Raw genomic sequence first — 21,005 nt, 5'->3', positions numbered from 1 at the left:
TTTCATTGTGCTGATAGTCCACCTAAAGTAGCATTTACCAACATGCCTTTTTGGTTAATTAAGTTCTGAATGTACGTTTCCATCCTGGATATGTATTAGCGTATTAAAGACTCTGAGAAGTCCTGTAAGAAAGAAACCTACTTATCTTCATTAATCTGGCACTTTCAAACTTAATGGACTGCAGACCCATTTTTATTATAACAATATTCTGTAGAACTGACATTCCACAGAACACTGGAAAGTGCTACTTTAATAATAATTAAAAAAACAAAATCCCTTGTTTTTGCATTTGTAATTTAAACTTATAAAGAAAAATACTCCCTTTTCTGCAAAATCTATAATTCACATTAATTTACTACCTGCATTTCCTCTTTTGTGAAGCTGGCCGCCTCATCCCCCAATTCATGTAGATACATGCAGTCAGGCTTCGGACACTGCATATTCTTTAAGAAGTAACTGCAGTATTTTGTTGTACCTAGAGATGCCTGTAGGAGAGTAGGGGAGGGGGAAAAATGACCCAAAATGTGAATTGACACAATGAGAATTTCCATCTTTGGTGTTTTCACTTCACCTAAAATGAGGCACAGACATAACCAAAACATGAAGCAAGGCTCTGAATACTGGAAAACTAACCTATCACTATGATGCTCATTCAGAAGAACTAAAGAAAGCCCTCAAGTCTATGGTTTCCAGAACCTGAGTACCCAAACCTTTCCAAGAGATCAGAAGAGAAGATACACAAAATCTGTTCCACGTTGTATTAACTTCTTGCAAGTAACCACTTGCTTATAGGAAAGGCATCCTTTTTCCACTTATATAAAATGTGGCTTAGTGGGACCCCTTATTCAAACCGAATTGATCAATATTCAAATATTTAAGGACAACAAGTCAGAACCATTATCTCTTTCTGATAAGTATCATAGATCCTATTTTCACAAAACAAAAGTATGTGTAAATATAGAAGATTTTTAAAGATTATCACCAAATAATGAATGTGTTTATTTCCACCACGTAAAACAAGACCCTACATAATCTGGCAGTAAACAAATTAGCTGTCGTAAGTTAGTATGGATACTTAAGAAGCAATCTTCAGATGGAGCCCCCACAAATGTAATAGGTAAACCCTTGCCTCTCCTCTACTACATTTGATCTCTTCCCCCTTACAAAAAAAATCCAGAGAAACATATTACCTTAAGTGTTCTGCCATCTACGACCACATTGTTGACACACTGAATGGCTCTGAGAGCGTCTTCTGACCGGATATAGGTTACATAAGCACTGGCACTTGGACCCTGAAGTGAAAACACACTGTTACCAAAGATTCAAATTCAACAAAACCTCTGACAATTCCTTTGCACCCTGCCTAGCGAATTCTAAAGGCCTTTACTACTACTATCCTTAATAATAATGACAATAATTAGAAGTAGTAGCTCTGATTACACCATATACTAGCTCATCTTAAAATAATCACACTTTAAGAGTTTTATCTGATTTTAAGTAGACTAAAATATATATGGATAAAATGTTATCCCAGGCTTGGTATTTATTTATTTTTTTTAAAGTCATTTGACAGTCAGATTTAAAAAATAAGATTTGAAGACACTGTCAAATTATGTTCTCCCCAAAATAAATGCAATTTGCAAGTGTATTCTCTTATCTGCTAATACCAGCATAATAAAGATGCTCTATTGTTTTCAATATCTGAAAGTATTAATTATAAATCATCACCTTATTTATTACAATGTCTGATAATAGACTCAAATCCCCCTCCCCCTCAAACCAACACCAAATCTTTGCTTTAATATTTCCCTCTTATTTCCATTTCACTGTTAAGTCCTGCAGAGTCAAATGAGAACAAGAAATTCCCCCACCCCACCAACAGAGGTCACTACACTGCTTAAATCCTTGACCTTCAGGCTTTGTAACCAAAGTTGAATTTTCCTTCTGAACAGCCCAGGTCAAGCCCAGACCACAGGGAGGAAAGGCAAAAGTCCCTATAATGAGTTACCTGTGAGCCTGCATATGATGTGCTATTATTGATGACAACTTTATGTATTTTACCAAACTTCCCAAAATATTCTGGTCGTTTTAAAACCTATAAAAGAAGAAAAAATAAGGTATAATGTGTCCCCAGTTTCATCAATGTTATCCTTATAATGGGGACATACACCATCCATCTTCAGTGAAAGGAAAATAATTTTTAAAGTTTTCTAATAAGTGTGACTACTTCCTAATTTATAATTTCTGTGGTTAACCTATAGAATTATCATCAACAGAGTCTTAAAGCTATTTTTTGCTGACCCACTATATTAGAAACTGAGACTCACGAGGGTTGGTGTTACCCAGTATGTTCTAGTATCTGCACCAATAATCCGGGAGATCTTACCTTCACAGTATTTTTTTTTAATCTGTTTTCTAGTTTTTCCTTTTATGACTGCATTTATTTTATTTTTAATAGAGTTTATTACCAAGTTGGTTTCCATATAACACCCAGTGCTCTTCCCCACAAATGCCCCTCTCTATGACCATAACCCCTCCTCCCCTTCCCCCCTCCCTCTTCAGCCCTCAGTTTGTGCTCAGCATTCAAAAGTCTCTCATGATTTGCCTCCCTCCCTCTCCCCTACCTTCGCAGTATTCTTAAACACCCAAAACAATCAAACATCTTAACCAAATTTTCATTAATACATGATCCTTATAAAAAGTAATTCTTAAAACAATGAGCAAAATAATTATGTATTAAACAGAGACAGAAACTCAAGAACAGACTTAAGTAGAGACAGTCTTTACTCATAAATCTATTGTATATAATATTTGATGTTACATTAAAGCTACAAATTGCAAGTATAGTAACAATGTTCCTCAACCTTCTAAGCTTCAGGATATATCCCTGTACGTGTGTACTTATGTTGCATTGCTTTTACTGTTTCTTGATTGTCTACTGTTTATTTTTTTTCACTCTTTGCCTAGTAAATAACATGCATGGGGTGATGGATAAAAAATGAAGGAAACAAATTTACACATTTCTTTATTACGTGGTTACTTCTTGGTAGTTATTCGCCCTTATACCTGTGCCACCTCCTTTACTTTGTGATCACTACCTGCATTCATTTAACTTTACTTACAGACTTATGACCTTGGTTAATCTGAACAATATGTAACCTGATATAAAAACTTCTCCCATAACTTCTAACTTACTTAAAATTAAATTTGTTTATTTTCCTAGAATTTATCTATAGACCCACTGTTCCTACAATCTCTACAAATAGCAAGCTCTCTCTGAAGGAAGTTTTCTGTGTGTACCTGTCCAAGTATGTGCAAAGTATTCTTTCCAAACACTCGTAATTTGGTAACACGCTTACAACTTAGCTAATATGTTCTGCATAAGACAGAATCAAGGCTTTGTGAAATAGTCTATGGCTGAGGTATGTATCATAAATTCCTAACAATTTTCAAGTTAATTAACATAATTATTTTTACCACATTTTACTTTAGGTTCTTACAAGTATAGGGCTGTTATGTTTTCTAATACCAATTTTAATGGATTATGAGATGGACACAATTGGTTTTCAATCTTTTTTCCACCAAATCCCCCCAAGACATATCGAGACTATTAAGTGGTGAAGGCAATGACCCTGAGGTTGTACACAGCAAAGTCTCAGGGCCGAGGAGCGGGAGAAGAGTTTATTTTGAAAAGCTTCCTGGCCAGTGGAGTGTAGAACTGCATTCACTATTCCAGCTGGATGCATACCAACTCAGCAAAGGGCTCCACAGCCAAAATACCTGCTTCAAAGGTTCAGACTAGTCAGTTTATGCTGTACCAGCATCTCAAATCACATCTGAGTTTATGGTAGTAGCGCTCAATGAAGGCAGCATTCAAGGGAGCATTTAAAAAATCTGTGGGAGCTTTTCTTGGGGCAGGCTGTCAGAATGACTGGGAGGCAGTACTTATGTTCAGCGCATAGGAACCAGGAATGGTATACAACATCAGGCTAGCCCTGCGAGATGAAGAATTATCCTGCATAACTGTTGAATGTCCTAGAAGACATTCATGTAGCTGAGGAGCCTATGTATAATTAAGTGAACCCAGAAACAAATTCCACATTATATATAAACTCAAAGTAGTTCCCTACAGTTTTGACATGTATTGAATTTACAGGAAAGCAAATCTGTAATTCAGGGAAGACTACAAGTGCTTATTCGGAATTATACTAAGAGTTGTTTCAGAAAATTCACATCATTGGCATTTCAGTCTTGAGTTGCCAATACAGATACCTGTAACTGTCTGCATTGTGGGTGTCACATTCACCGTGATTCTACAGAAAGATGTAAGCATCTTACTATTTTATTGTATACTGAAAAGCAGTATGTCCCAAACCTGAATATGCATATAACTCATCTGAGGATCTAGTTAAATTGTGTATTTGGTTCCAGGGGCTCTGAGGCAGGGCCTGAGTTTACATAATAAGCACCCAGGTGATACTAACGCTACCAGCCCAGAAGCTGCACCTTGAATAGCAAGGTCCTAGAGTAGTGGTACCCAAGTTATACATGTAGAAATAGTCTTTTTATAATTATTTTCCTTTTATTACTTTTATTTCTTTTTATTTACTTCATGAAAGTCAAAGAGTGTGGTAAAATATATATTTTTTAATGGGTACTGGCTCTGATAGGGTTGAAAACCACTGGCCTATGGAAATAGTTTCTGGCCAATATTTGGGTACAACACCTTTGATACAACATAAGATTTGTATATAATTACACTAACATGTCACATTGGAGCCAGAATGATTATTTTCAAAGCACAAATCTAGCCATGTCACTACTCTGTTTTTATGAACATTCAATAGGTTCCCACTGCCTTTAGGATAAAGTGCAAACTCCTTATTGTGGTCAGAAAGCCCTTCATAATCTGTTACTACTTACCTCGCCAGTCTCATCTCTCACCACCGCACTCTAATCTTCCAGCCAAACAAATCACTTGCAGACTGAGATCTTTCTCATCCAGGAGCATTTGTATAGTTCCTCTGCCAGAGGCACTTTACCCCAAAGACAGCAGAAGAGTACATCCCTCCCCAACAAGATCAGGTGCTCTCTCCTGCACCTCCACCGCACACAGTGCTACTCACAGTACAGCTGACTGTTAGAAAAGAAGCAGGGACTACCTGTGTATTGGTGTATACTTAGTGCCCAGCACACTGGAGGAACCGAACGCTTACTGAGAAATGGAACTATTTTAACACTGAACAAAAAGAATTACATGGATAAAGAATACTGGTGGGCCTCAGAGTATTAACAAATGGCCTATGGCTGATAAGAAATGGCTTGCCCAGGCAAGGGAAATTCAAATAATTTAAGCTTTCTATATTAAGTTAAATATTCTAATTCTACCTAAACATACAACTAGCAAAACAGTATTTTAGTGAATACACAGTATGGGGAATAGGCAGAGCACCCTGCATATCACCACATCATCCATATTTTCAATGTCATATGTGTACTTCATGGTGAGCCAGCTTTAATTTTAATACAGAATATAAAAGGCTACATGACAGAATTATAAATGCCCAACGGCATGCCAAATGTTTCAAATGTCTTTCTCTAGGAGCGCCTGGGTGGCTCAGGTGGTTAAGTGTCTGACTTCAGCTCAGGTCATGATCTCACAGCTCATGATTTTGAGCCCTACATCGGGCTCTGGGCTGACAGCTCAGAGCCTGCAGCCTACTTCAGATTCTGTGTCTCCCTCTCCTCTGCCCCTGCCCTGCCCACTCTCTGTCTCTGTTTCTCAAATATAAACATTAAAAAAATTTTTTTTAATCATAAATTGTCTCCCTATATATTCTTTGAGAACAGTCGAGTGTTCATGGACCCTACAGAGAAAGTCAAAACGTTGGTAAACAGACAGAAGGATGAATGACTAGAGAAATGGATGAACAACAGACCAACCATCAGTGTAAAATGCACTGGAATAGGACCTTTAAGACCAGGAGATTCGAAGGCGGGGGTGATTCCTAGTCCTGGCTCTGCTATGAAATAGCTGTGTGATCTTAGGCAAGTCACTTACCTTCCCTATGCCTCAACTTTTCATTTGTAAAGTAACATGGCTCTGTCTTTAAAGTCTTTTAGTTTCTCGAACAAGCTGCTCTCTCAGATCACCACACGCCTGGGAGTGACACTCTTGCCCTTATCTGCAGCCTAGCCAATCCCTAGTAATTCTTAATTATCCTTTCCTCAGGAAGGCTTTTTGGTGGATCTCTATATTAGTCAAGTTCCCTACTGTTATACCTCCCCCCGCCCAAACTCTGTACTTCTCTGTTTATAAATGCTTGGCACACTTACAAGTACTTAAATTCTGTCTTCCCAACAGTTAGTTAATTAAGAGTAGAGACTGTGTCTGGCTTGCTAAACTACTTTATCTCCAACATCAAAGTATCTAAAACATGGTAAGTATTCAGGAGTTAATTTAGAAAATAAATGAATTAGGTTCCAGCAAATCTAAAATTTCAGGATTTAAAAGATAATTACCTTTAATCACTACCTCTAACTATCTACCATATCTTCTGTCAATAAGTGCATACATTTAACAATCAATGTTGGTATTCAGTTTTTTGATGCACAAAAAATATTTTCAAAATAAGCTTGAATTTTTCCTAAACTCTCCTGGTAATCAGGATTCACTCAAATATGGGACACCTGGGTGGCTCAGTTGGTTAAGCGTCCAACTTTGGCTCAGGTCATGATCTCGCAGTAAGTTCGAGTCCCACGTCAGGCTCTGTGCTAACAGCTCGGAGCCTGGAGCCTGCTTCAGATTCCATGTGTCCCTCTCTCTCTGCCCCTTCCCTTTTGTGCTCTGTCTCTCTCTCTCTCTCAAAAATAAATAAACATTTAAAGCAATTAAAAAGAATTCAGGCACATACCAAACTGTTCATCATCCAAATATAAGTAAATAGGGATCTCCTCTAACCTAAAAGTTACACTAACAATCTGAAACTTCAAGTTTTCTAATAAAGCTGACTTTAAATTTTCCAAACTGAAAAGATTATACACATAAATTAAGAGAATGTGTTAAGGTACTATTATTTAGAAATGGTAGGACTGAATAAATAAAACACTGGTCTTTGGTCTTCCTAGGGTTTCAAGTAAATAAATCAGAGAAACCAATGTTTAAAAACATTCAGGGTCCTCTTACCACGCAATGATTTAAAAGTATAAAACCAATATAGTGATTTTTTTAAAGCACATTTAGATTCATGATAAGGTGCCCTCTCTCACTAGTCACCACCTAGATTAATTTCTTCCTGTGTAATAGTTCTTCAGATTAATGTTACTGGAGTCATGTTTTGAAGTGGAAATAAGAAATCTCTGTAAGTAAATAAAAACAAATCACAGAATACGAAGAGGAGGCAGAAAACCTATAACCCAAACACCAGACTGAGACTATGGCTTAATTTTAGCAAGCTTTCGGGCACTGTTCCCAATATGTCTTCAGTCCTATAGGTGACAGGACCCAGGATGTGTTAACACAATCAAGTATATGCATATTCATGACTTGTCAAATCAAAAATTCCATTAGTTTACTGGAATACCAGTTTCAGAAATGCAAAAGTGGACTCTAATCAATAAGTGCAGCAGCAGAGACAACTATAAAGTAAAACACTTGCAGAGGCAAGAAGTGCCCTGTAGTTAGAAAAAAGGCAGAGTTGAAAAGGGGAGACAAAAGGACTGGTGCGAAGTTGTAGTGGTGGGGAAGAAAATGGTCACAGGTGAAGTAGGATTCTGCCTGCCTGAGGAATTAAAAAGAAAAAAGAAAGAACTGGCTGTTGAGGTTGAGTCACAGGCCTAAAATGAGCTCTCATCCTTAACAGCTGTTACTGAAGTCTTTTCCCGTGAAACTCTAGACCAACCCCCATTGGCTTTGGAAAGAACCTGGTCTCCTGAAGGACTCATGCAGCCTACTAATGCCAGCACCCTGGACTCAGGTCCTAGTAATTCTGGAGTTGCCTCTGTGTTTATTACCAATGAGAAAAGACTTCTTAGCAAGGTCTCCCTGACTTTCTCTTCTACTGATCTTAAAGCCCTTCACAGCCTCAAATACATAGTAAACTTAATTTTTACACTCGTTAAATTTCCTTCTTCTGGGGCCATTAGCCCACTCAGCCAAGTCTGAAGATTCCCACCTCCCTAAGCATATTCACTATAACCTTCCCCCGGAATGGGTACCGTGAGGAATATCACTCCAAACTCTTCTTGAGAAGTATTTTTGGCAGATCCCCCAAATCCAACTCTCTCCTACTGAAGCAAACACTCTGGCTGTCAATCAGCTTCTATATGCCCCCCCATCAATCTAGTCAGTACCTGCTAATACATCAGAAACAAAAACTTAGCAGATATACATCCAAGGGTGTCAGGGAAGTTATGAGCTCAACATTACTCCTACAGCGCTGGTGGTGAAAGGAGAAAAAAAAGGTAATAAACAAGGGAGGTAATAAGGTCTGCTCTGCCTCCAAATAAATGACAAAGAACCTGGTCCATTGTTTTCCTTCATCAAATTCTCCCTTTTTCCCCAAAATTGGCTTGAAATGAATGAATAAAGAATGATGGTATAGTGTAGCAGCAGTTCTCTAACTCTTCTATAAGCAAGAATCACTACTTGGGCAGGATAAAAAAAAAATACAGCTCTCTAGTGGGTTCATGCAGCTGAATGTCCAGGGTAATCCTTATATAGCCACAGAAAAGAGGAAACAGAGTAGTCATGTCACATGCTAGCCTTCATAGCAAAAGAAAACCATTATCCAATGTTCACAGATTATTAGCACTAAAGGAGATTTTTAGAGACCTAGTTCAACTACCTCATCTTACAGCTGAAGAAAAGGAGGCCAAGAAAGATTAAGACACTTGCCTAAGATCACAACTGGTCATTGGTTTCTTAGAGAAAATTAAAAAATCATTTCCCATTCTCTCCCAAGTTTTAATAATTTCAGGGGAATCCTGCAAATAGGCAAGGTCAGCTATTATTTCCAAATAAGATTAGCAACAAAGAAAAATTTGTCAAGTTGAGAAAGAAAACACAAGAGGACTTACCTCAGGGTCTGCTAGGCGCTGAGATAGACCTACAACAAAGACGAGGTTTTTTTGTACAACACGTACGCTAGCCAAATGTTTGCGATTTTCTGATATTTTCTGTTTTCTCTCATTCTGTTTCTGTTTTTTCTCATTCTTTATCCTCTGCAATTCTTCCTGGGAGAGTGGTTTATAAACTGCTGGGTCTTCTGGATATGGCTTTAAGCACAAAACAAATAAAGAAGTTAGCATTAAGTAAGGAAAGACATAAGCTATATAAATAAACAATGGTCAAATTCTGGATGATAGGTATGTGGTTATTTGTTACATCTCCCTTTTCTCAAATTTTTTTAAGTTTATTTATTTATGTAGAGAGAGAGAAAGTGCAAGCAGGGAAGGGACAGAATCCCAAGCAGGCTCTGTGCTGTCAGATGTGGGGCTTGAACTCATTAGCTGTGAGATTATGACCTCAGCCAAGATCAAGAATAGGATGCTTAACCAACTGAGCCACCCAGGTGCCCCTCTCAATCTTTTAATTGCTTAAAATATTTTTTACTTAATAAATTTAAAATTATAAAACAGTTTTTAAAATACTTATGTTAAAATTTTTTTAATGTTTTGTTTATTTTTGAGAGAGAGAGAGTGTGTGTGTGAGCAGGGGAGGGTCAGAGAGAGAGGGAGACACAGATTCCAAAGACAGGCTCCAGGCTCTGAGCTAGCTGTCAGAACAGAACCTGATGCAGGGCTCAAACTTAAGCAAGTAAATTAAACTCTATGTCTCTGTATCCTGACAAGCTGAAAATAATCTTAAAGGTGGGGGTAAAGAAAAAAATAAAGCAATTACTGGGGTGCCTGGAGGGCTCATTCAGTTAAGGGTCTGTCTTAGCTCAGGTCATAATCTCACAGCTCGTGGGTTCAAGCCCTGTGTCGAGCTCTCGGCTGACAGCTCAGAGCCTGGAGCCTGCTTCAGATTCTGTGTCTCCCTCTTGCTCTGTCACTCCTCTGCTCATGCTCTCTCACTCTCTTTCTCTCCATGTCTCAAAAATAAATAAACATTAAAAAAAATTTTTTTAACAAAGAAATTATTATCATGACTGGCACACAGTAATACCTCAATAAACAGTAGCAATTACACAGCTGCAATTTTTTCCCCTCTTGTCTTTATAATATTGTTTTCATTCCTACTGTTTAACAGTGGCCTGAATAAGGGCTGTGGACTCACACTACTTGCTTTAAATCTTGGCTCCTCTTTACCATTTGAGAGACCTTGGCTAATTTATGTGACCTGCCTGCCTCAGTCATCCTTTCTGTAAAATAGGAATCACAGTACTTTAAGAGAGTTTAAGAGTTAACAAAGGAAATACGTTAATAAAGTGTTTAAAACGGTGTCCTCTACATTCAAAGTCAGTTATTATTACTAATAAAAATAGTTAATAATAAATGGAAGATGGGACACATTAAATACAATCATATCTAAAATTGGATATGCAGAGATCCTAGAAATAGAAAATTGTGCCTTCAGAATACAGGAGTGGGGGCTAACAAATGATGACATCCAGAGAAAAAGTGGGAACAAGGTAGAGTGGAGAGTATTCAAAAGCTGAAACCTTGCTACGGTTTTAACATAAAGGTACTTCTCATCTTTTCGTATATACGTAAAACACAAAAACAAAACCCCTCAAATTTGTGAGATTAATGCTAAAGACAATTGAGAAAGTGAGACTTTTCCTTATGTTCCTCAGCTTCTACTGGTAATATTCAAGGTCTCCAAAAACCCTGTTCTTAAATATTCAGACATGAATTCTTAGTGGTCCTGCAGGATGTAAGCACCTATACCATTTGATTTCCACGTTTAAAAATCTGAAGAAAAAAAAATAAAAATCTGAGTCTTCCAGCTGATTGGTCCTATTTGACATGCTCCATCTTACTTGTGGGCGGAAGGCAAATAAAACGGCTGATCTGGTAACCCATGTGGCTTCCGCATGACCCCAGTCTTTCTCCAGGATGAAATATAAAGCTAACAGATCACATTTTAGGAGCTCAATAAATATTTGCCAAATGAACATCAAGCTACTCTCTACAACTGAAAATTCAGCACTGCTAATTTTCCTTTTAAAAAAATCTTAACTTTTCTAGAGGTTTCACAAAAAGTAGGAAAAGCATGCATTCCATGACAGCTGGTCAACACACACATATACACACACACACACACACTAAATACCTCCTGTGCAAACCCTGCAACAGAAAAATTAATAATCTGATACAAAGAGTTGAGGAAGGGAGGTGGAAAAAAACTGAGATAGAAACATATAATCGGAGTAACTGCAGAGAATGTGACCTACAAAGTAAGCAACGATAGTACTGAAAATGAATAGAAAGAAAAATACATCTGGTCTACTTTTTGGCTGAAACACAGATACTAAACTTAATTTTCTAGGAATATAGCATCAAATGAAAAATTATAAACAGGAAATTTTTCTTTAAATGTATTATTGGGTGTTATATATCAAATTAGTATGAAATATATAACCTATAGAAAAGCAGTTTTAATGTGTAAAACATTTTCAATAGTGTTAATCTGACAATAAACTGCCAAACTATTAAGGTGGTTTACAGTCTCTAATATAATCACTTAATTTCTTTCATCCTTTTAGTTATGGTCCCACTTCTATTTCTAATGTATCTTTATGTCTCTTCTCTTTATTTTCGATCAGACTTGCCAAGAATTTATTTTACTGGTCTTTCAGAGAACCAACTCTTTTAGTGAAATATTACTTTTTTTCTATTTTACCAAATTCTGCATAATCCCTGTGCTTCCACTATCACAATGTTTACTACTCTTTTTTGGTTTCCTAACTTCCAATAAGCTCACTCATTTTTGTCGTGTTTTCCAATAAATGCATTTACAGCTTTAACTTTTCCTCCTGCTAGAAATTATAAAAAATACTATGTAAAGCTTTGTTTTTTAGCCAATATCTTAAAAATGATAATGATCTGCAGTGGGGAAGTCCCAAGCCAATTTCTGTATAAAAGTCAAAATCCAGAGAGGTAAGTCTTTGTAACAACAAATGGGGACAGAGGGAGGGCAATCAAAGCCTAGGGCCAGCCCAACATGAAGAGTCACTGGGGAGATCATCTCCAGGTTAAGCTGACAACCAGCCTAAAAGGCTCTGTTAGTCTCAGGATAAGAACAAACTACGGAGAAGTCAGAACAAGATCAAAACACAAGAAAGGAATAGAAGAAAATCAGTTGTTGAAGGAGAAGTTGTCAAAATGGATCTTAGGGAAGATGTGCATCCTGGAGACCTAAGTAAGATCTTTATACTTGGCCCCTCTAAAGACCATTATGCTTGAGGCATCCCTAATGGTAATGTTTACATACAGTATCTAGCAGAAGCCAAATCAAAGTCTCTCTGGCGGACAGCAAATCTACGTTGGACCCTGGAGAACGCTACAAATAATTCAGTGACAACCACTTGGAAGCAGGCTTAGATAACCAAGCACATAAAGAAAACAACATGAACAAAAACCAGTAGAAACATTACTCACAGACTTCAACTACTGGAATTACTGAACACAGATTTAAAATAATGCTTATCTGTTTAAATAAATACATGATAAACTTGAAAGTATGTGCAGGGTACAAAAATCTATTTAAGATATATCATGCATGAAAAAAGAACAAATATTACTTCTGGAAAGGCAAAATTTTCTTTTTTTATTAAAAGAAGAATTTTTTTTTGTTTTATTTATTTTTGAGACAAAGAGAGACAGAGCATGAGCAGGGGAGGGGCAAAGAGAGAGAGGAGGACACAGAATCTGAAACAGGCTCTGGGCTCTGAGCCACCAGCACAGAACCCGATGCAGGGCTCAAACCCACGAACTGCGAAATCATGACCTGAGCTGAAGTTGGACCCTTAGCCAAATAAGCCACCCAGGAGACCCTAGGAAGGCAAAATTTTAGAAATCAATAGACATATTTAGCAAAAGACCTAAAAAAAATCCGAAGAAATCATCCATTAAAGCATTAAGGAATAAAACCAACCAACCAACCAAAGAAAAAGATTAAGAGACATGGAAGGTAGTGAAAAATTCTGAAAAATATTTAATCAGAGTCCCAGAAGGAGAAGAGAATAAAGGCAATATCTGAAGAGATGACAGCTGATATTTCCCCCCTCGAACTAGTGAAATTCACCAAGACACAGATTTAATTTTTTAATTTTTTTTGTTTTTTATTTATTCTTGAGAGACAGAGAGAGATGGAGAGCATGAGCAGGGGAGGGTCAGAAAGAGAGGGAGATACAGAATCTGAAGCAGGCTCCAGGCTCTGAGTTAGCCATCAGCACAGAGCCCGATGCGGGGCTCGAACCCACAAACCGTGAGATCATGACCTGAGCCGAAACCAGACGCTTAGCTGACTGAGCTACCCAGGCGCCCCAAGACACAGATTTAAGCAGCTCTATAAATCCCAAGCAGGATAAATAAAAAGAAATGCACAACTGAGTTCATTTTGGACCTGGGTAATATTTCCACTGTGGCCTAAGAGATAATTTTTGGGCTCACTGCACTTGTATTTTAAAGTTTTATACTAATTTGGGGAGCCTTGTTGGTTCAGTTGGAAAAGTATGTGACTCTTGGTCTCAGAGTTATTGGTTTGAGCCCCATGTTGGGTGTAGAGAGAGCAAGTTAGTACTCATAATAAAAAAATAAAATAGGGGCGCCTGGGTACCTCAGCCAGTTAAGTGATTGCCTTTGGCTCAGGTCATGATCTCACTGTGAGTTTGAGCTCTGTATCAGGCTGTCTGCTCTCAGCACAGAGCCTGCTTCAGGTCCTCTGCTCCCCCCCCCCCCACCCCCACTCCTCTCCCACTTCCCCATGCTCTTTCTCTCAAAATAAACAAACTTTAAATAAAGTTTTGTACTACTTTGAACAAAGTTGTATGAATGTACAAACACACATGCTTGCCAACTTTGTCATTCAAATTTTCCATTTCTCTTTCTTTGGTCTACTTCATCTATCAAATTCTAAAATATAGAAGTTAGAAGTCTCTCCATTATGAATATGGATATAGTTTCTCCTGGTATTTATATCAGTTCAATATACTTCAGAGATCTACTGTTAAGTGAATAAAATTCCATGACTTTAGTGATCTTATAGTAATAAAATAATTTCATCTTTTCCCTTTTAAAATGTGTTTGATCTTGATTTTGATTATGACTAAGACCAGTACTATTGTACTTACTTTTCTACAATTTCCCTAGTTTCATTGATATTTTTCTGTGTATGTTCCTAGTTAAACAGTTCTACAAGGTTTACTGGGGGGGAAAGTAATATCTTTATTTTCTTCCTTCCCTAAACCTTTTCCAAGTTCTTTCTTTTCCTTCCTTCTTCTCATTTTCTTGCCTCTCCCTAGAAATAATCCTGTTAGACTCTTAGATGATTATTTTGTCATTTACTCTCATACCATTAAATAAGATGCTTGTATGAGTGCTACTTGATTTTTTCAGTTCTAGATATTATATTACACAAGTTGAAGATTTCTTTCACCCAGCCTAACCATATATTCCAACTCTACTTTCTTTCTTAACAAAGTATTTGTTAAACTTTTTTTTAAATGTTTGTTTATTTTTGAAGGGGGGGGGGGCAGAAAGAGAGGGAGACACAGAATCTGAAGCAGGCTCCAGGCTCTGAGTTGTCAGCACAGAGCCTAACATGGGGCTCGAGCTCCAGAATGGCAAGATCATGACCTGAGCTGAAGTTGGATGTCCAACGTCCAACCGACTAAGCCACCCAGGTGCCTGTCAACTCTACTTTCTAACCTTCCACTCTCATTTGGGTTAGGTCAATATTCACAAGTACATTATTATAAAGTCCAAATGTTATTTATATACTTCCACCTTTAGCCACGACAGACTAGATAGTATCAGACCAGGCCTATCAGCATAAACAACTAGAAAATGAGACAAAATATATGAAATAACTGTTTTTTGGACATCAAACAACAGGTACTGAACAGCAAATCTATGACCCCTGAGAGAAAAGTAGTAAGACAGATGAAGACCATCAGTCTGTCCCAGCTTTCTGCTCTTCCAGCACTGAGTGGACCCGTGGCTAGGGCCACAATTAAACTGAGCAGAGGTAATAGTCATCAAAACCTGAAGAGGCTGAGGCAACTTAAATGTATGGGGCAAAATATCACAAAGAGGGAAATGGCCCTCCCAAAAATACTAGAAATCTACATAAAGGAATCCTATGAAGCTAATTTCCATCTGCAGCTCTCCAATAAGGAGACTCTGATAGAGTCCAGGTCAATAATGAAATTGGGGAGGAAATAAAACAGAAGTAATACCAATCAAATGTAATTTTTTTCAGAATATAGACAGTGAGGAAACATTTCCTAATTCATTTTATGAAACCTGTATTACTGTGATACCAAACCTAAAAACAATATAGATAAAACTACATATAAATACCCTCATGACACAGACATAAAAATCCTGAAAACATCAGCACTCTGAAAATAAAAAGGGTAATACATCATGATCAAATGAGATTTATCCTTGGAAGGGAAGGCTGATTCCAAAATCAATCAACCTAAAGCACCATTTCAACAGAATGAGGAAGAAAACACATGATAATCTTAAAAGAAGCAGAAAAGACATTTGACAAAATGCAACATCCACTCATAACAAAAACTTAGAAAGCAAGGAAAACGTTCTAAATCTGATAAAAACCATCTACAAAAAATCTCACAGGCAATAACATACTTAATTGTGCAATACTCAACTCCTTCCCACTAAGACTGAAAACAAAGAGATCTATTCTTACCACTTTATTCCAATGTTATACTGGAGGACTACCCAGTGCAATAAGGCAAAAAACTAAACTAAAAAGGTTGGAAAAGAAGCAGGAAAACTGTCTTTATTCACAAAAGACATGATCATCTATGTAGAAAAGTCTAAGGCATCTATTTAACAAAATCAATTGTTCTACATACGAACTGGAAAAAGGAATTTTTAAAATATCACATGCCAAAACTCAAAAAACACAAAATAGTTACAGGTAAATATAATAAAACATGCTATACTCTACCACTCCATATGAAAACTACAGAACATGGTTTTATAAATGTTTAAAACCTAAAAAAAAAATGCAAAGATAAAACTTATTTATGAATTAGATGAGTCTACATTTTTAAGATGTCATTCTTCCTCAAATTGACTGGTTTATTCAATTCAAGGTCAATCAAAATCTCAGTAGGATTTTTGGATTAAATTGCGTACTAAATAAAAAGGTTGTGTGGAAATGCTAAGGTCTTAGATGCCCAAAATAAATTCTATAAAAAATAAGTCTGTGGATGGATGTGGAATGTATTCTGGAAATAAACTTACACATTTATGAACTCACTTGTAAGAAAGAGTTCAAAACCATTCAACAGTGAAGGAATAGTCTTTTCTATAAATGCTGCTATAACAGTATATCTGTAGTGGGGGAAATATCTCAACCCCTACAACATATCTGAGCCATGTAGAATAATATGATTACTTTTCTCTTCCTGCACAACTTTTGTTTGCCCTGATCAGATCTTTATATGTTTATTACTAATTCAACCACCAAATGTCCTCCTCCAAATGTTGCAATGGCTTCACAACACATTTCTCTTGCAGAACACCAAGAGTCTGCTCAATGCTATCTTTTTGTAAACTGCCGCCCCTTGTAAATTTCTGATCTGCCACATTTTGGGCTGGCTGTCCTCCTTAGGTGACGCATGGCGGTCACCTTTCCCATGATCTCAGGAATCCCACTGCAGTCTCTCGTGTGTTTGTCCACCTCTTTCCTTTATCCCATGTAGTCTCTTTTCTTCATTCCTTCATGTCAGTAAGGCATACTGTGCAGGAGATTACTGAGAGAGAAGGCACAAAGGGCAAAAAAATTTTTTGAGATCTTTCAGGTCTGAAAATGTCTTTTCATGTACCTTCACAATTAACAGGCAGATATGAAGTTCTAGGATGAAAATAAATTTTCTTGAGAAGTATCTTCTAGCTTCAAGGTGAGCTTCTGAGATTTCTGAAACGATTCTGATTCCTGATCTTCATGTGTAACCTACTTTTTTCCTCTTTGGAAGTTTATCGAACTTCTTTGCTTTCAGTTTTCTGTTTCTTAAAAATAAAAAAAAGTTTGTGCCTGACACTTGATAGGCTTTTTTAATCTGAAAATATGTCCTTTGGTAGTGGGAATATTCTTCAATCATATTTTTGAAGGTAATTTTCCTTCTGTATAACTGTGGTCTATTTCTTGAACACTAACTTATTTGGTGTTTAACCTCCTGGATAGATCCTCGAATAGTTATCTCTTCTCTCAAATATTCTACCTCCTTTGTCTTTTTGCACTGCTTTTTAAGAGATCTTCTCAATTTCATCTTCCAGCTCTCTCCTTGAGCTATTTCTGCTATCATATTTTAATTATCAGTAACAATGTTTATCCTTCACTGAATTTTTTTAGACCATCTTGCTCTTGCATGGATGCAATATCTCCCATTATTTCTGAGATGAAAAGAACAGTAAGCTTGACAAGGTTTTCATCTCCTTGGCCACTATGCTGTCCACTGTGAGTCAGTGCTGTACGATGCTGCATCAGTACCTGCGTTCCCAGGTATTTTTCTCAGAAATGCAGCACTAAAAGAACATACAAAAGCGTCTAAAAAATGACCAGGTAGCCTGTGCATTTGTTTAGGGAAATACTAAGGTCCTCTGATCCCTTTAGGCTCAGCAACTAGAATCAAACAGAAACATTAAACTCTCCCTAGTTTTTAAAACCTGCCCACTTCTCTGCTTCTCAAAATGGTTAAAGCAAAGAGGACCTTTACACAAACAAGCAGGTCTCAGTTGTGGGCCCAAACCAGGATTTGCTTCAACCAACTCTCACCTGCACCTCCAAGCTTATTTAAATCATCTCAATTTGCCATTTCACAGTGTGGTGTCTGCAGGCCATCTTCCCAGCAGAGTTAGGCTATGTGTACATGGCAGCTTCATGGACTTCTCCAAGCCTTGGCAACACTGTGCTGCTCCGTGTTAACACAACCACAGAAGCCCCAGAGACATAAAGACTTGCTGGTCGCTGACTGAGATGGGCAGCCTCATAACTACATGCGTAGCACGCTCTCTGGCAAGGTTAAGCCAGGTCTCCGACTCCAAGACTCTGTGAGGTCTGCATTGTCTGCTCTCCATGACCTCCTCCAGCCAGGAGACAAATAGGAGCAAGGTCTAGGAGTCAGGAGATCAAGCAGAAGTTCCAGCAGTTGTGGTTATATTAAGTCAACAAGAAACCAAAAGAAATTCTTCCTGATCTGACTTAACAATAACCACCTCAGCTAAAGATTTTAAGTTGGAGACCCAAAAGAAGCTTGTCTCATAATTTATTATTATGGATTTTTTTTCTTTCTTTAAATTTTGGAGAGCTTTGGGGCGCCTGGATGGCTCAATCAGTTAAGCCTCTGACTTCGGCTCAGGTCAGATCTCACGTTCATGGGTTCGAGCCCCGCATCAGGCACTGTGCTGACAACTAGATCAGAGCCTGGAGCCTGCTTTTGGTTCTGTTTCCTTCTCTCTCCGCCCCTCTCCCTCTCATGCTCTGTCTCTCTCTGTATCAAAAATAAATAAAACATTAACAAAAATTTTTTTTTAATTTTGGACAGCTTTGGTTCTCACCCTTAGACAAGCTCTCATCTTTCCTATTGATCCTCTTGTAATCTCAGCCAGTATTATATTATAAATAACATTCCACATGCTAGCTCTCAAATTTATGTTTCTATACCAGAAACTTGAATATTCACCTATCTATCCAATATCTCCATTTAGATTTCTAATAGGAATCTCAAACTTAACATGTCTAAAATTGAATTCCTGATCTTCTCAAAAACCCATTCCTACAGTTTTCCTCAGTCTGTCAATGGCCATCTTTTACTAAACAATTGTATAGTTCAAAACCTTAGTCATCATCTCTTCTACTTGTCCTGTATAGTGAATATCAAACTTTATGAATCTTTGTATGTCTGGAAAGTGTGTGTGTGTTTTTAAGTTTATTTATTTTGAGAGGGCGAGTGAGGGAGGAGCAATGAGACAGAGAGTCCCAAGCAGGCTCTGTTCTGTCAGCACAGAGTCTGGTGAGGGGTTTGATTTTACAAATCTTGAGATCATGACCTGAACAGAAATCCAGTCAGATACTCAACCAACTGAGCCACCAAGGCGCCCCTGTAAAATGATTTATTATGCTTTTACATATGAATGAAATTGACAATTCTTCAAAGTTATTCACCTCAAAAATTCAGGAAAAATTTCTCTTTAAAACAGAAACAATGGTATCAACTTTATTCTTGGTCCTTTGTAGTCTACGTATTTTTCTCTCATAAGCTTTTAGAACTTTGTCTTTATTCTAGATATTCTAAAATTTCACAATTATATAAATAAATGTTTAACATTTTTCAGTCATCTTGCCTCAGATTCACACAACCCTTCTAAGGACAATTGCTTTTCATGAGAAATTTTCTTCTAGTTGTTCTTTATTTCTTCCCATTCATTCTTATTTCACTGCTTCAGTAGCTTCTCTTAGCAGATTAGAAAACAGTGTATCTCTTTTTATGCTGCTGAACTTTTCTTTCATGTTATCTTGTAGCTTTTTTGTACTACATCCTGCAAAAAAAATACTCAGCAAAATCTTCCAACTTACTAATTTGTTCTTTTCACATTTTTATTTAAATTCTAGTTAGGTAAGTACATTAATTTGTTCATGTGTTCATTCTGTTCTTAGCCCACCCATAAGATTGTTCATTTTCAAGATCTCTAATTTGCTCTTTAAAAAATGTTCCTTCTACATAGATATGCCATTCTCTTTTATCTGTTTGAGAAGCACCAATGACACTTTCAAATGTTTCTTTCTGTTAGCTTACTTATGTTAGGTTCTTTCATTTACTAATTGTTTTTGTGCTTCTCTTTCATAACACTGGTATCCCTGAAATGTCTGTTAATTCTTGGTTGTTGCGATCTTTAAATGTAAGAACTCTGTCAACCAGTCTATAAATGCTGTTTCTGTTTACTTCAGGATGCTCTGTGGTGACCACAGAGAGGACAAAGTGGTGGACAGAGTGTATCAATAATTCATCTTCTGAGCATAGGAGGTCTTAGTGCCTCCAGGGTATCTTCATCCACCTTACTCTGACCCAATTCATAACAGTGTTCCAGCAAGAGAGTGTCTGTCTGGCTACATGGCAGAAAAGTCGGGCTGGATCCATATGCTGCCTCAACACAACACTCAAGCAACCACACTGGTGTTTTCCTTAGGATCGTAAAGGCCCCACTACTCTTATCGTTTCTTAGCAGCCTTATCCGGAGTATGTGATGAGCTAATATTTCTTAAAATTGATTCCAATCACCTACTGTCTTTGAGAGTCTCCACACTTGCTTGTCTTCCCAGAAAGGCACCCTAATATTGATAACCAACTGTGTAAAATTATTTTATCTTTAAAATGTTTCTACTTTTTTTCTACTTTCTAAGAATTTAAGGTGATTCTAGGTAATCCTTCAAATGGAAGTAAATTTTTTTTGCCATTTCCCCAAGTAACTGATTTTTCTCTAATGACAATTTAACAATTGGTCTTTTTATTAAAACTCTACTTCACAGCACACCAAAAGAAACAAAAGAGAGAAAGAGATAATGAAATCAAATTCACAAGCCTTAGAGTTTTGGGCTGTACTAAATAAAAGTCAACGCTTTCAACAAAATAGTTCAATACAATTGTCTTCTTAATGGAATGACCAGGAACCAATTTTTAAAATATGACTAAATGTTTAAAATCTACTAACACAAATTATAAATTTTGACCAAAGCTAATATTAAGGTTTCATTTACTTTTCACTCACACTTACAGTATATTAATTCTACAAAAAATATG

At 37.2% G+C, this 21,005-nt stretch overlaps 1 protein-coding gene across 6 annotated transcripts in view; it reads right to left on the bottom strand.

Annotated features, from left to right (window-relative positions):
* CNOT4 (CCR4-NOT transcription complex subunit 4) overlaps positions 1-21,005 on the bottom strand; it is a 138,267-nt gene that overhangs the window by 59,855 nt on the left and 57,407 nt on the right. For all 6 annotated transcript variants that reach the window (XM_029922958.1, XM_029922964.1, XM_029922970.1 and 3 more), the window contains exons 3-6: positions 9,079-9,276; positions 2,009-2,095; positions 1,191-1,292; positions 360-485 (exon numbers count right to left, since the gene is read on the bottom strand). In XM_029922958.1, the coding sequence (XP_029778818.1) occupies positions 360-485; positions 1,191-1,292; positions 2,009-2,095; positions 9,079-9,276 (513 nt within the window). The remainder of the gene's footprint in view (positions 1-359; positions 486-1,190; positions 1,293-2,008; positions 2,096-9,078; positions 9,277-21,005) is intronic.

This window comes from Suricata suricatta, chromosome 2 (assembly GCF_006229205.1).
Source record: "Suricata suricatta isolate VVHF042 chromosome 2, meerkat_22Aug2017_6uvM2_HiC, whole genome shotgun sequence".
NCBI classification, from domain to species: domain Eukaryota; kingdom Metazoa; phylum Chordata; class Mammalia; order Carnivora; family Herpestidae; genus Suricata; species Suricata suricatta.
Note: the sequence above shows the minus strand (reverse complement) of the source record. Positions and strands in the feature narration are given on the sequence as shown.